Below are 12,286 nucleotides of genomic sequence, written 5' to 3'. Positions count from 1 at the left end.
ACTAAAGCTAATGGGATTTAAAAAGTGTCGATTATTAATTGATATTGAAGGTATAGGATGCTGTAAGAAATTGCATTCCTAAATCCTGGTGATCCCTCGGGATTTGAAAAGGATCATCCGTTTAAATATTCTTACGTGATACAGAAACAAGTTGCATCCCGGGGACGGGCTATTACGGAGAGGCAACTTTTGTTCTGGGAAATGAAAGGATCGGGATTTTTAAAAACCTAAATCCACGCGAGCGAAGCTGTGGGCATTAGCTAGTTGTAAATATATTTAAAAGCTACTATAAGATAATAGATAAGGTACTTATTTCCTTATATTTTTATTGTATGGCAGCGCGCGGTTTTAAATTATAAATTGCACGTCCTGTCCAAAAGGACACAAGGACAAATGTATTACAGAAAACTGTAATACATTTTTTTTTCAATATCTACCGCTTTATCTCATAGCAAGAGTCCGTAAGACATAATACAGTGAAAATAGGCAAAATATACAATTTTTGCAGTTTCCACGTCAGTACCTGTCGAATTTTTCTAACAGTGTAAGCAGCAGAGCTGAGTTTACCATCAAGTGTTGATATGTGGGTGTTCCATAGAAGCTTTGCATCTAACATTATACCGAGAAACACGGGGTTCTCCTTTATTTTCAACATATGATTATTTATCAATGAACTTATGTCATTTAAGGTCCTGGTTTTGGGCAGTGTGAATTCAACACACTTAGATTTCTTTGCATTTGGAAGTAAATTGTTAGCAATAAATCAGAGAGTGACCTGTGATATGGCATTACATATAGTATACATTGTCGAAAATTATAATATTAAAGCTGTGCGTATTGCGTGAGGAATAGGTTGCAAGAGAGTTGCAACTTGCAGGGTTTGATGCATGCGCTATTGCCAGCAAACATGAGACATATTTTTATCTACAGGCAACGTCTGAGTAGGTAACGCATACGTCTAACGCAAGTTGAAATGTACCAGTGTATTTAGTTAGACCTATCGACAAGTTTGGAGTTGGGTGCAGTCTAAATGTGGCCCGTGTGTTTAGACTGTCAGTTTCTGTCAGTTTCACGTGTCGTCCCCCGCACTTCACCACCCCGCTTGCACAAATCGAGACAGCACGAAATTTTCAAGATTTCTGGGTGTAATTTCTGGTTTTCGTAGTTCCCACACAATTATAACAATATAAAATATATAACGATAATTTTTTTACTACATAATATTCATTAAATTTTCTAGGTCTGTGGTTTTTCCAAATTTCATTAAATTGCTCCATTGTCTAGAAAAACGAGCACAAAGTTGGGCCTTTTTTTAAAGAAAAATACAAATCTTTGAGCCCTTGTAATTTTAAAACTACATATTATTAGAAAAATCTAAAACACCACAGACACAGATATTAGTTTCTAGACTATGTCTGCAAAATTTCATGGACTTTGGTTGCTTAATATTCAAATGAAATGGGAACTACGATTGTATGGAGTAAGTGACGGAGAGAGTCCTGTTAAATGAAAGAACCTAACCTAACCTCAGCTTTTTTTTTATACGTGGGAAAATCCTCATGGATACCACCGTGCTCGGCGAGGCGAGGTGGTTATGTCGGACTCTTAACGACTAAAACCCCACGGCTTACCGTCTCAATCGTTGTTGCTGGGCACAGGGACACGAGCGTTTTGAACTGCGACCCGGCTAACGGTGCCCGCCAAGGCAGGCACAGCTCTGGGACTAAAAGGGGCCCCAACACCGTTTAAGGCTCGCTGGAAACAAGGGCTTGCCTTCCAACTCGAGGACCTCTGGACTCTCCCGCGGGTAACAGACTCCCCGTGTCTATTACCCGGAGGCCCTACTCAAGGGGGCAAGCGACGGTCGTGTGCAGCTCGCCTGCGCCCGATTCTCTTGCAGCGCATGGGATGAGAGCTTTCGGCTTCCTCTCTCAGCCGCTCCGCTGCCTCCTTCTACGTCATTACTTCCTCGCTGAAGGAGACCATCGCTTGCCAGGCTCTGTCACTGTCCACCATGGATTTAATCACGGCGGGAAATGTGAGCTCCTGCCCCATAATATCCACCAGTGACTGGCGAGGCTTCGTCCACGCCTGGCACTCTGCCAGCGTATGTTGTGCCGTGTCTGAGACACTACCGCACTGGTGGCTTTCCTCTGTGGGCTCTCTTCGCGCCACCCTGCACAGGTATCTTCCAAAGCACCCGTGCCCCGTAAGAACCTGTACAAGGTGGAACGTGAGTGCTCCATGCTTCCTCTTCGTCCAATCCTCGAGGACGGGATGGATAGCTTCGATAATCTTATGACCAGCAGTGGGTGACTCGAGCTTCCTCTGCCAATGGAAGAGGAGCTAACCTAACCTAACCTTAGCTAACCTAACCTAAGGCCCTCCCCCCGCACGTACGCGCCCCTGCCAACGGCCGCGGTCCAATTTATCACATTGCCCGGCTACAAGTAGGGAATTATTCATACAGCCCGGTCCAAGTGATAAATTCAAGCTATCTCAAACACTGATTTATTACATGGACCACGGGCCGTCGGAAATTATTAATAATGGCCGTTCAAAGTGATAAATTAATCACTTCGCCCATCGCTCTTGGGCATTATTAATAATGGCCGGTCCTTATTAATAATGCCCAATAATGCCCACGTTGCCCGTAACATAGATACCTTCAATATCAATTTATAACTGATAGTTTCTAAATCCCATCAGCTTTGGTGATCAGATCCCCTGCAGCATCAGAATTAAGGAGGTAGAATACAATTTTTTTTATGGAACAATGTCGCAAAGTTTCTCTATCGATTAAAAAATTAATGCAAATCGGTTCAGAAATCTCGGAGATTTCGGTGTACATAGATAGAAAACACAACTCCTCCATTTTTGAAAGTCGATTAAAAAAGTAGCCTATGTTACTCCTCTACTTGTCTGTGAAAGTCCCATCAAAATAGGTTCAGACGTTCCGAAGATTAGCTCGTTGAAACAGACAGAAAAGAAATTAATAAAAAGGTGTGATTCTGTCATGGTACAGTTCGAATAACCATAATATAAGTATAGATTCTGCCACTTACAAAGAAACTTCTGCTGCGTCAGATAAATAATTGAAACTTGAAAGTCTATAAAATAATGAAATCGAATCAGTCTATCTGTAGGTACTTACTGCGTAGGTATTTGATGCGGCAACAAAAGTCAACCGTCGTCAGCGCTGACAATAGCTAAAAATAAAAGTAGGTCTTTGCAGCAGTAATCTGTTAACTAGGTTCCTACTTAGCGGATTAAGTTCTCAGACTTTCAGCCCTGTTTCAGCTTATTATAAAAACTGAAAACTACTCGAAAATCAGGTAATTTCGTTATACAAAATTTAAAGCTTATTTATCACAAGAAGAGCATTATTTTAAATTCTCTTTGTCACTGTGTCCAACAATTATTTTGTCATTATTAGAAATGAGCCAGCGCGTGGACCTTCGATAATTTATAAAACATGATTTTTATTTTCTTCGAAATAGTATTATATCCTGTAGCTGTATTATAGCTGCTATATCCAAAACTTAAATCTATAAGTTCCAAACCATGCCTTTTGTCAACCTTTCTTATTCTGCCGAGATTCAATCCCGGGCACACAACAGTGTTTCGGGGTATGCAGGCCTCACGATGTTTCAGTTCTGAAGCTATGAGAATACCCTGGTTGTGATGTATAACAGGATTCTGTAATGAAGTTCTTCTTAATTATATTCCAGGTGTCTCTGCTTACACTGGTACAACATTAAGTTCCAAGAGGAATATGACGAGCGGGTGCGTGCCACGCAGAAGAACTGCGTGAGCGTGGTGGAGAGCCACCACGACCACCGCCAGAACAGGCCCAAGCTGAAACCACAGGTACATCAGCAAGCCACAACTCTTGCAGGTGTTTCTTCTGTATAGGTACAACATGAAGTTGAGGAGAAATACATCCAACGGGCAGAAGAACTGCGTCAGCGTGGTGGAGAGCCACCACGACCACCGCCAGAACAGGCCCAAGCTGAAACCACAGGTACATCAGCAAGCCACAACTCTTGCAGGTGTTTCTTCTGTATAGGTACAACATGAAGTTGAGGAGAAATACATCCAACGGGCAGAAGAACTGCGTCAGCGTGGTGGAGAGCCACCACGACCACCGCCAGAACAGGCCCAAGCTGAAACCACAGGTACATCAGCAAGCCACAACTCTTGCAGGTGTTTCTTCTGTATAGGTACAACATGAAGTTGAGGAGAAATACATCCAACGGGCAGAAGAACTGCGTCAGCGTGGTAGAACAGGCCCAAGCCACAGATCACAGCCAGCTTCATCTCTTACAGGTCTTTGCTGCACTGCTACAACTTGAAGTTCTAAGGCCCTTTATTTCTTAAAGGTTTACAAAAATCGCTGCAGTTTCTTAATATCGTCTTCAACAATAATACTAACTTTGGGAAGAGGTGTCATTTACACCACAAAATGCAGCCATTGTCAATGAAGGATAAGTTCGAATAATCTAGATCTTTAAAAACGTACGAAATGTATTTTCGTATGTTTTGCAATGATCTAGGTTTCATTTCATTACTCTAACAATCTTTCTTTTCACCGAACAAATCCCTGGCTGAAAATGGTTTACTTCAAGTACCTAATGGATAATATTAATTTAATCTAATTTGAAGACCACAAGAACGAAAACTTGTAATCTGGTTCGATGGAGCATTTATGTTGATGTAAATTATTAAAAAAAACTAAATGGATAATTTTGTTTCCAGGTCAGCGTTCAAGATGTAGACCTCATCAAGCAACCCTCAGTCGCCAGCGATACTTAAATCTGACCACTCATAGTTTAGTGTACTTCTAGTGATAATACTTGCCGTGCCGCTGTAGGGGGTGACAAAAGTTCTTCAGGGGTCCACTAGATGATAGTTTTGCTGCCAGTTTTGCCATACTCACTGACTGATGGATAAATGGCGGCTACGTACGATCACTTTTCACTTACGGTGATAAGAAAATATGAAAAGAATATTAGCCATCTGAATCATGACTAACATTCCCCTCTCCCCTCCAACTAAGCGTAAAGCTTGTGCTAGGAGTGGGTACGACAATTATAGTGCAACGGGTGGGGTTTGAACCGCCGACCTTTCGGATTTCAGTCCGCTCCTATAATTGTTGAGCTATTGAGGTATTGTTCATCTGGCAGTTTTCATGCTATACAATCTCAATTTTTAGCCGGTTTAAACCACAGAACTCCCTAATACCTACCCTATTTAAAGGGTATCACTTTTGTATGAAAACCTCGCGAGCCACTCCGCATAAAGAATCACGTATTCTCCACACAGGCGTCAGGGCTGGCTCTTCCAACATCAAAGGTTTAAACTGTTCAGTCAAAACTGATGAGTGATCATATTATTATGTAGCCAGTCTCGTCCCCTCTTCACTTCCATCGCGACTGCCTGCAAGGCCCTGGAACGATGCGACGCAATCACTGTTGCAACATTTGAGACAACATGAAAATAGCTCACTGACTCTTGATAGTATCATCAAAGAACTTTTGTAACACCCTGAAGAGGAGTTTATTTGTAGCGCGCTCCAAACAAACGTAGTCTGGCTCTCATTTGAATACTAACCAATTAAACTCAATGAAATATTGAAGATATATAAGTATAAAATATTGAAGATATATAACTGGCACGATTCGAACCTGCCTCTTCTGGTTTCGCGCCCGTCGCTGTAACCGCTATGCCAAGGTTCGCTTGCTGCCAGTGGCGAAAAAGTGATATGTATGTTCACGAAACGACTGTTAATGCCATCTTGTAGCGACACTTTGTAGTGATCGAAAGTACTTCCAAAAGCCCATATTACAATGCAGCTCTTTAAACGTGAAATGACATATTGCTTTTTACTATATCTTTATAATTTTTTACGATAATGTTTTTATATCTATTTCTATGGTTTTCCAGATTTCAAAATGTATTCAGTTTCAAAGTTACACGCTCCCAAGAATTTACATACAAATCTTACTCGTGTAATTTCAAAGCGAGCTATTTTCACAGAGTCTGGCATACCACAGACAATATGTAGATATTAGTTTTTATAACGTGTCTTCAAAATTACATCGAGTTTGATTGGTTAATATTCAAATGAGAACCAAACTACGTTTGTATGTAGCGAGTGACGGGGAGACCACCGTGATTAAGACGAACAGCTACAGGTATCGCTAAAGTTTTGTTGAATGTAATTTCCAATACATGAATACTTTGTGAAAAATATTGACGTAGATTTTCTAAAAGGGGTTTGGGTAAAATTGGTGCCTTTTTTTAGGATTGCGGCCACCGATAAAACTGGTACTTTATGACAGAGCAGCAAAAAACAAACAAAAAATGTTATATAATACATATGGCTAAATCAAATCGGGGCAGAGATATTCCATCTTCAATATGTTAAATTCCATTGATTACACCCAATGTCTTTTTGTAATTGTTCGCATTAAAAGTAGTAAAAAATGCTTTTTTTTAACTCACAAGCAATGCCCACACCAAAATGCATCATCATCATCATCATTATCAACCGATAGACGCCCACTGCTGGACATTGGTCTCTTGTTAGGACTTCCACGCGCCACGGTTATGCGCCACCCGAGTCCAGAGGCTCCCTATGACTTGTTTGATGTCGTCTGTCCACTTAGTGGCGGGGTTGGGGGGGGGGGGGGGGGAGAGGGTACTCCGACGCCGGAGGTCGCATCTTGGGAAGTTGGGACCCCCACTTCAGCTTCACAACATGTTTAGCAAACTCTTTCTCCAGCCTTGACATACATAGCGCGATTGTTCGTCCTAGGTATACATACTTATCTACAATTTGCAGAGCTCGTAACAATTACTGGACGAGACAAGAGCATTGGACATGATTTCGTCCTCCTCACGTTTATTTTTAGACCCAAATGTTGAGAAATTCTGCTGAGGTCATTAATGTCATTTTGTCAATGTCAAGCCTGTTCCAACCCAGAAGCTTAAAGACTTCTTCCAAAGAAGCGAAAAAGAGCTTCGGGAAGATTACTTCTCCCTGTTGCAATTGGATAAGCCTCGTAGTCTGGTATACGAACTGATATAATGGTGGCCTATTCGTGCAAGCTTTTCAGCACTTGGATATATTAGTAGCCGATCGGACATCTCTGTGGCAACCTCAATACAGCCTTAGTTTCCACTGAATCGAAGGCTTTCTCATAGTCCGCAAACGGTAAGCAAAGTGATCGATTATGATCTTCAGTCTTCTGTATAACCTTTTCTTACATAGGAAAATCCTCATGGATAATAACTGCGCTCGGAGAGGTAAGAGTGGTTATTTCGGACGCTTATCGACTAAAACCCCACGGTTTTCCATCTCGTCCGTTGTTGCTGGGCATAGGGACACGAATGTATTCAACTGCAACCTAGCTAACGGCACCCGCCAAAGCAGGCCTCGCTCTGGCACTAAAAGGGAACCCTAACGCACAGTTTAAAGCTCGCCGGGAACAAAGGCTTGCCTTCCAACTCAAAGACATACTCTTCCACGAGTAACACTCTCCGTGCCTATTACCTAGAGATCTTATTCAAGGGTACAAGCGACGGTCATGCGCAGCTTGCCTGCGCCCGATTCTCCTGCGGTGCATGGGATGAGAGTTTTTGGCTTCCACTCTCAACCTCTCTACTGCCTCCTTCTGCGTCATTACTTCCTCGCTGTAGGAGACCATCGGTTTTCAAGCCCTCTCACTGTCCACCATGGATTTGGCCACGACGTCTTGCCCCATAATTTCCACCAGCGATTGGCGCGGCTCCGCTTATGCCGGGCACTCAGACAGCGTATACTGTGCCGTGTCTGAAGCACTACCACGATGGTGACAATCCTCTTTTGGCTCTCTTCACACCACCTTGCCCAGGTATTTCCCAAAGCACCCGAACCTCGTAAGAACCTGTACAAGGTCGTGAGTGGTCCGTGCTTCCTCTTCATCCACTCCGCGAGGGTAGAACGGATAGCCTCAATAGCTGTGGGTGACTCGAGCCTCCTCTGCCAATGGAAAAGGAACTCGATCTGCGCTAATAGCTGCCACCCATCTACTTCCGTCGCACGGGTGTTCCGCCAGTCAACGGGCATCCACCCTACTCTGGTACACACAAGCCAGTGTCATAGCGTCCAGTTCCCATGGTGGGGTCAGAGCCAAAACACAGGATGCCTCTAGGTTATGGTTCGATATCCTCTTCCGGTATTCTGTATAGCCTGCCGTAACGGTGTGGGTGTGATCTATGGTACTGAAGCCTATTCGGAATACGGCTTGTTCGGGAGGCTGGAAACCTACGAGCGAGACGATTCGTGATGACTTTCGAGAACAACTTGTAGACATGGCTCAGCAGGGATATGGGTCTTTAATTCTTTAACAAGTTAGTATCTCCCTTTTTAAAGAACAGAACCATTACGCTTCTGTGCCATGCCTCTGGCGTTATGCCCTCGTGGATGGCAGGACTATACAAGCGCTGGAAGACCTATGTAATGGTTTTCCATCTGTTTTCAGGAGTTCTGCTGTGATTCCATCAACACCTGGTGCCTTGTTGTTCTTGAGTTGCTTGAGAGCCATACTAATCTCATATAGGCTGACGTCCGGGACATCTTCGGTGTAGCGTCGAGTCAATTTGGCTCTGGGATCTCTAGCCAAATCTTCAACCGGCTTTTGTGTAGTGGTTTAGGACTGTCCATAGAACTTCTCCCAAAATACAAATGGAGGCGCATCGCGTTTCACAGCCAATCACAGCGCAGGGTTCGTCTACCTACGGTCGCGCCGAGAAGAATTTACTTTGTTTAGGTATATAACCTGGAGATCATAGGGACTACATACTCTCATCATCATCATCATTATCAACCAATAGAGGTCACTGCTTCATATAAGTTTCTTGTAGGGACTTCCACACGTTACGGGCTTGCGCCAACCGAATCCAGTGGCTCCCTGTGGCTCGTTTGTCAATCAAGTGGGGGTTTTTTTTTAGCTCAAAATAAGGTCATTTTATCTTTATACATCCTATGCATTGTCATATCTACATATTTAAAGATATTATTCAGTTAGAAAGTGCATTTGAAATCGGGTTTCATGCTTCAAGTTTAATTTTTCAAATTCAAATATCTCAGCCCCGATGTCACTTAGAGCAACATTATTTACTATCATTACAATGTTTAAAGTAGCACTATAAAATAACACAAATACCATCAGTGGCCGCAACAAAAAAAAAGGCACCACTGCTCCATACAAAGTTACCCAAACCCCTTTAAGAACTTTTAGACTTTATACTATGAACATTGGATGCTCAATTTATATATTACCCGATTCAAATGCTAACACGCGTGGCTTAGTCGTTCTGACGACTAAAAAAACAAAATCTATAGTAGGTAAGTACGTTTAGTATACTAAATAAAAACCGGTCAAGTGCGAGTCGAGCCTTGGTTTTTTAGGGTTCCGTACATACCTAATTATGAACATCATATTTTGGGAGTATGAAATATTATTTCTTACAGACAGATAGACAGACAGCAGAGTTTTATTAATAGGGCTCCGCTTTTACCATATGGGTACGGAACTCTAAAAAAACGGTCAAGTGCGATTCGGACTCCTACACGAAAGGTCTATTCGGTGAGGCGTCTTGTTGTGTGTGTGTTAGCAAAATAAAATTTTAGCGATATCTTAAGGTTGTTTTACGCCGGAGCCAAAACATGCGACAGTGCGGCATGCTACATCGAAACATTAATTATGCGGCCTCTGCAGTCTGCTGCAGACTTTATGCCGAAACTACATCGTGCTGCTTAGAATTACGGTCCAATTGCGTGCCGACGATTCTCTATATTGTTCTGGTGTAAAACAGCTTTTAGCAACGTACGGTTTAAGCGGTTTTTGTATTTCGAAAAGTGATAATTTTGTCTCTCTCCTGTAACATGGAAAATATTTTGTAGTACCTTAAAAAAATCATATATTAATTGTAGTATGTATATCCAAATTTGTAAAGGTTCGTATACAATTTTAGGAATTTTATTCAAATTTGTATATTTTATTTTATAGTGAAATATGTTAGGTTAAGTTTATATTAGTTTTACTATCATTCTGTTGTATTACACGATAGTAGGTTGAGTGAATTATTGCATGATTGTCTATGTATAAGTTAGTGTATTTGTATACATTGTTGTATAATTTGTGTTTTGAGGTGTATAAGTATAACTTTATAATATATTCATTTCATCGTACACATATCTCAATTCCGAATGAAACTTTATAAGGAATAATTGGTTATATACATATTATATGTATTTGAGAAAAATATTATAATTTTCTCGGTGAAATTTCTCGTACTTACATTTACTAAGGTTTACGAAAAAATTATATGACGTATGTGTATAAATATTTTACATATCATTTTCAATAGATCCCTTACCATAAATCATTTTAGCAAATAACAATAATTTATTCCAGATATCAAACTACCATTGAAATCATAATACATAATATATCAGTGTATATCATGACATACATTGCGTTAAATAACATATTTTTGAAGTATTTACAACTGAAATATCCCTAAATATATTTCCTTTAGGTAAAAACTATAGAATAATAATTATTATATTTCGAAAATTAAACTTTATATAGTTAAATATGATTTTAGGTAGCTTTAGAATTATCTGCGTTTTAAATCATATTATAACAATACAATCAAAAAATATTACACGCTTGGGCCCTGATGGTAACTTTTTGTAAACCGAAAATTCGTTCACTCAACGTTAAAAAGACAGAAGAAAGAAATAGGTCAATGTCAAAATTGCAAAGTTTGACGGCTCCAATGCTATGATTAGTTTCAGTCATTATTGACTAAAATACATAAAAAGCTAGCAAGAAATGAATTCAGCCAATTACAACTTGTAATAATTGTGATTGGTTAAATTTATGGAATTCTTTACTGCAACTGCAGTAAATTTAAGTCAATAGTGAGAGAGTGAGCCAAACATAGACAATTGTAATCAACACTAGCTTATACTTAGCTGTCAAACTTGAAAAGCCAAAACATTGAGGATTAAGTAATGCCAAAAACACTGACCGACTTTTTTTTTCAAAAACTTACTTTCATGACTCAGAGCATTTTCGAAAAAGTGAAGATGAGTATGATTCATTCTTAAACTTTACCGTCCGATTCAATCAAACATTATCTACGTATTCAAATCGCTCAAGTAGAAAATACAGGCTTGCCATTTATACGCATGCAACAAAAATACAGGAATGAAAAATATATATATAGGCTTGCAACACAAATGCAGGTTAGAAACAGAGAAAGGTTTTTCAACAAAATTCGCTGTCAAACTCGTTTTGTGTAAGTAAGCAAAGTTTTTTGTTTACGACATTAAGAGTTTTTGTATTTGAAATCTACTCAACAGAGCTTAAAGTAAAATAATATGATAATAATATTTTTTATATACTTATTTCAAAGTTATGAAAATTGAAGCTATTATTCTTTTCTTCGTAATGAAATACCTTATTTAATTAATTCCCCCTACTTATGGTCACTACGCTCATAATAAACATAACTAAAATGTATTTTACGTATAAAAAATACCTACTTTCAAATCTTTTAACCTTATGGGTAAGGGGGTGTTAGTGTGTTGTAAATGTTATAATAAATTCTTTCATTTTCTTCAGCTACCATAACAGTACAGATAGGTTATACTTTCTCTATATCTAATTTACTAATTAAAATGATATAAAAATAAAAAAAAACAATATAACAATCTAAGTGTGTTCTCTGTCTAAACTCTAATTTTATTATTAATACATTTTAAAACATTTTACCCTGACAGACTATACAGACATTTCATCGTCCGATAATTTGATAGTCAGTTGCTTAATGGGTATAATGACTAAAACTGGTTAAACTACTTACTACAATGCATTTCAACTGAGACTTCTATCAGCAAAGGAGCCCTGTACATACTATGCGTTTAAAGAGTATTGATGTCGGAGCAAACTACCCCTATGATGAAGAGCTTAACCATACTTAAAATGTCAAACTTATTATTTCTGAGATTTCTTTGTTGCCCTGTTCATTTTTATTGTAATTTTTGTATTTTTGACAGTTTTATTTTAAGTTAAAACATTAAAATACGAGCCAAAGAAAATGTCACAAGTGGTAAATGTTTGATACCTACATTATTTATGAAGTAGGTGCCTACTACTTATCTTGCCAATCATCTATACATTTGAAGGACATAATATCTGTCTGATTTTAGTAAAATGTAAAAATT

At 39.6% G+C, this 12,286-nt stretch overlaps 1 protein-coding gene across 1 annotated transcript in view; it reads left to right on the top strand.

The window, feature by feature from the left end:
- The window catches only part of LOC123871708, a 72,826-nt gene extending 67,265 nt beyond the window's left edge, over window positions 1–5,561 (top strand). The window contains exons 5-6 of the mRNA XM_045915629.1: window positions 3,732–3,870; window positions 4,759–5,561. Coding sequence (XP_045771585.1) covers window positions 3,732–3,870; window positions 4,759–4,815 — 196 coding nt within the window. The 3' untranslated portion in view covers window positions 4,816–5,561. The remainder of the gene's footprint in view (window positions 1–3,731; window positions 3,871–4,758) is intronic.
- Window positions 5,562–12,286: the final 6,725 nt, after the last annotated feature.

Source organism: Maniola jurtina, chromosome 14 (genome assembly GCF_905333055.1).
Source record: "Maniola jurtina chromosome 14, ilManJurt1.1, whole genome shotgun sequence".
In the NCBI taxonomy this organism is placed as follows: domain Eukaryota; kingdom Metazoa; phylum Arthropoda; class Insecta; order Lepidoptera; family Nymphalidae; genus Maniola; species Maniola jurtina.
Note: the sequence above shows the minus strand (reverse complement) of the source record. Positions and strands in the feature narration are given on the sequence as shown.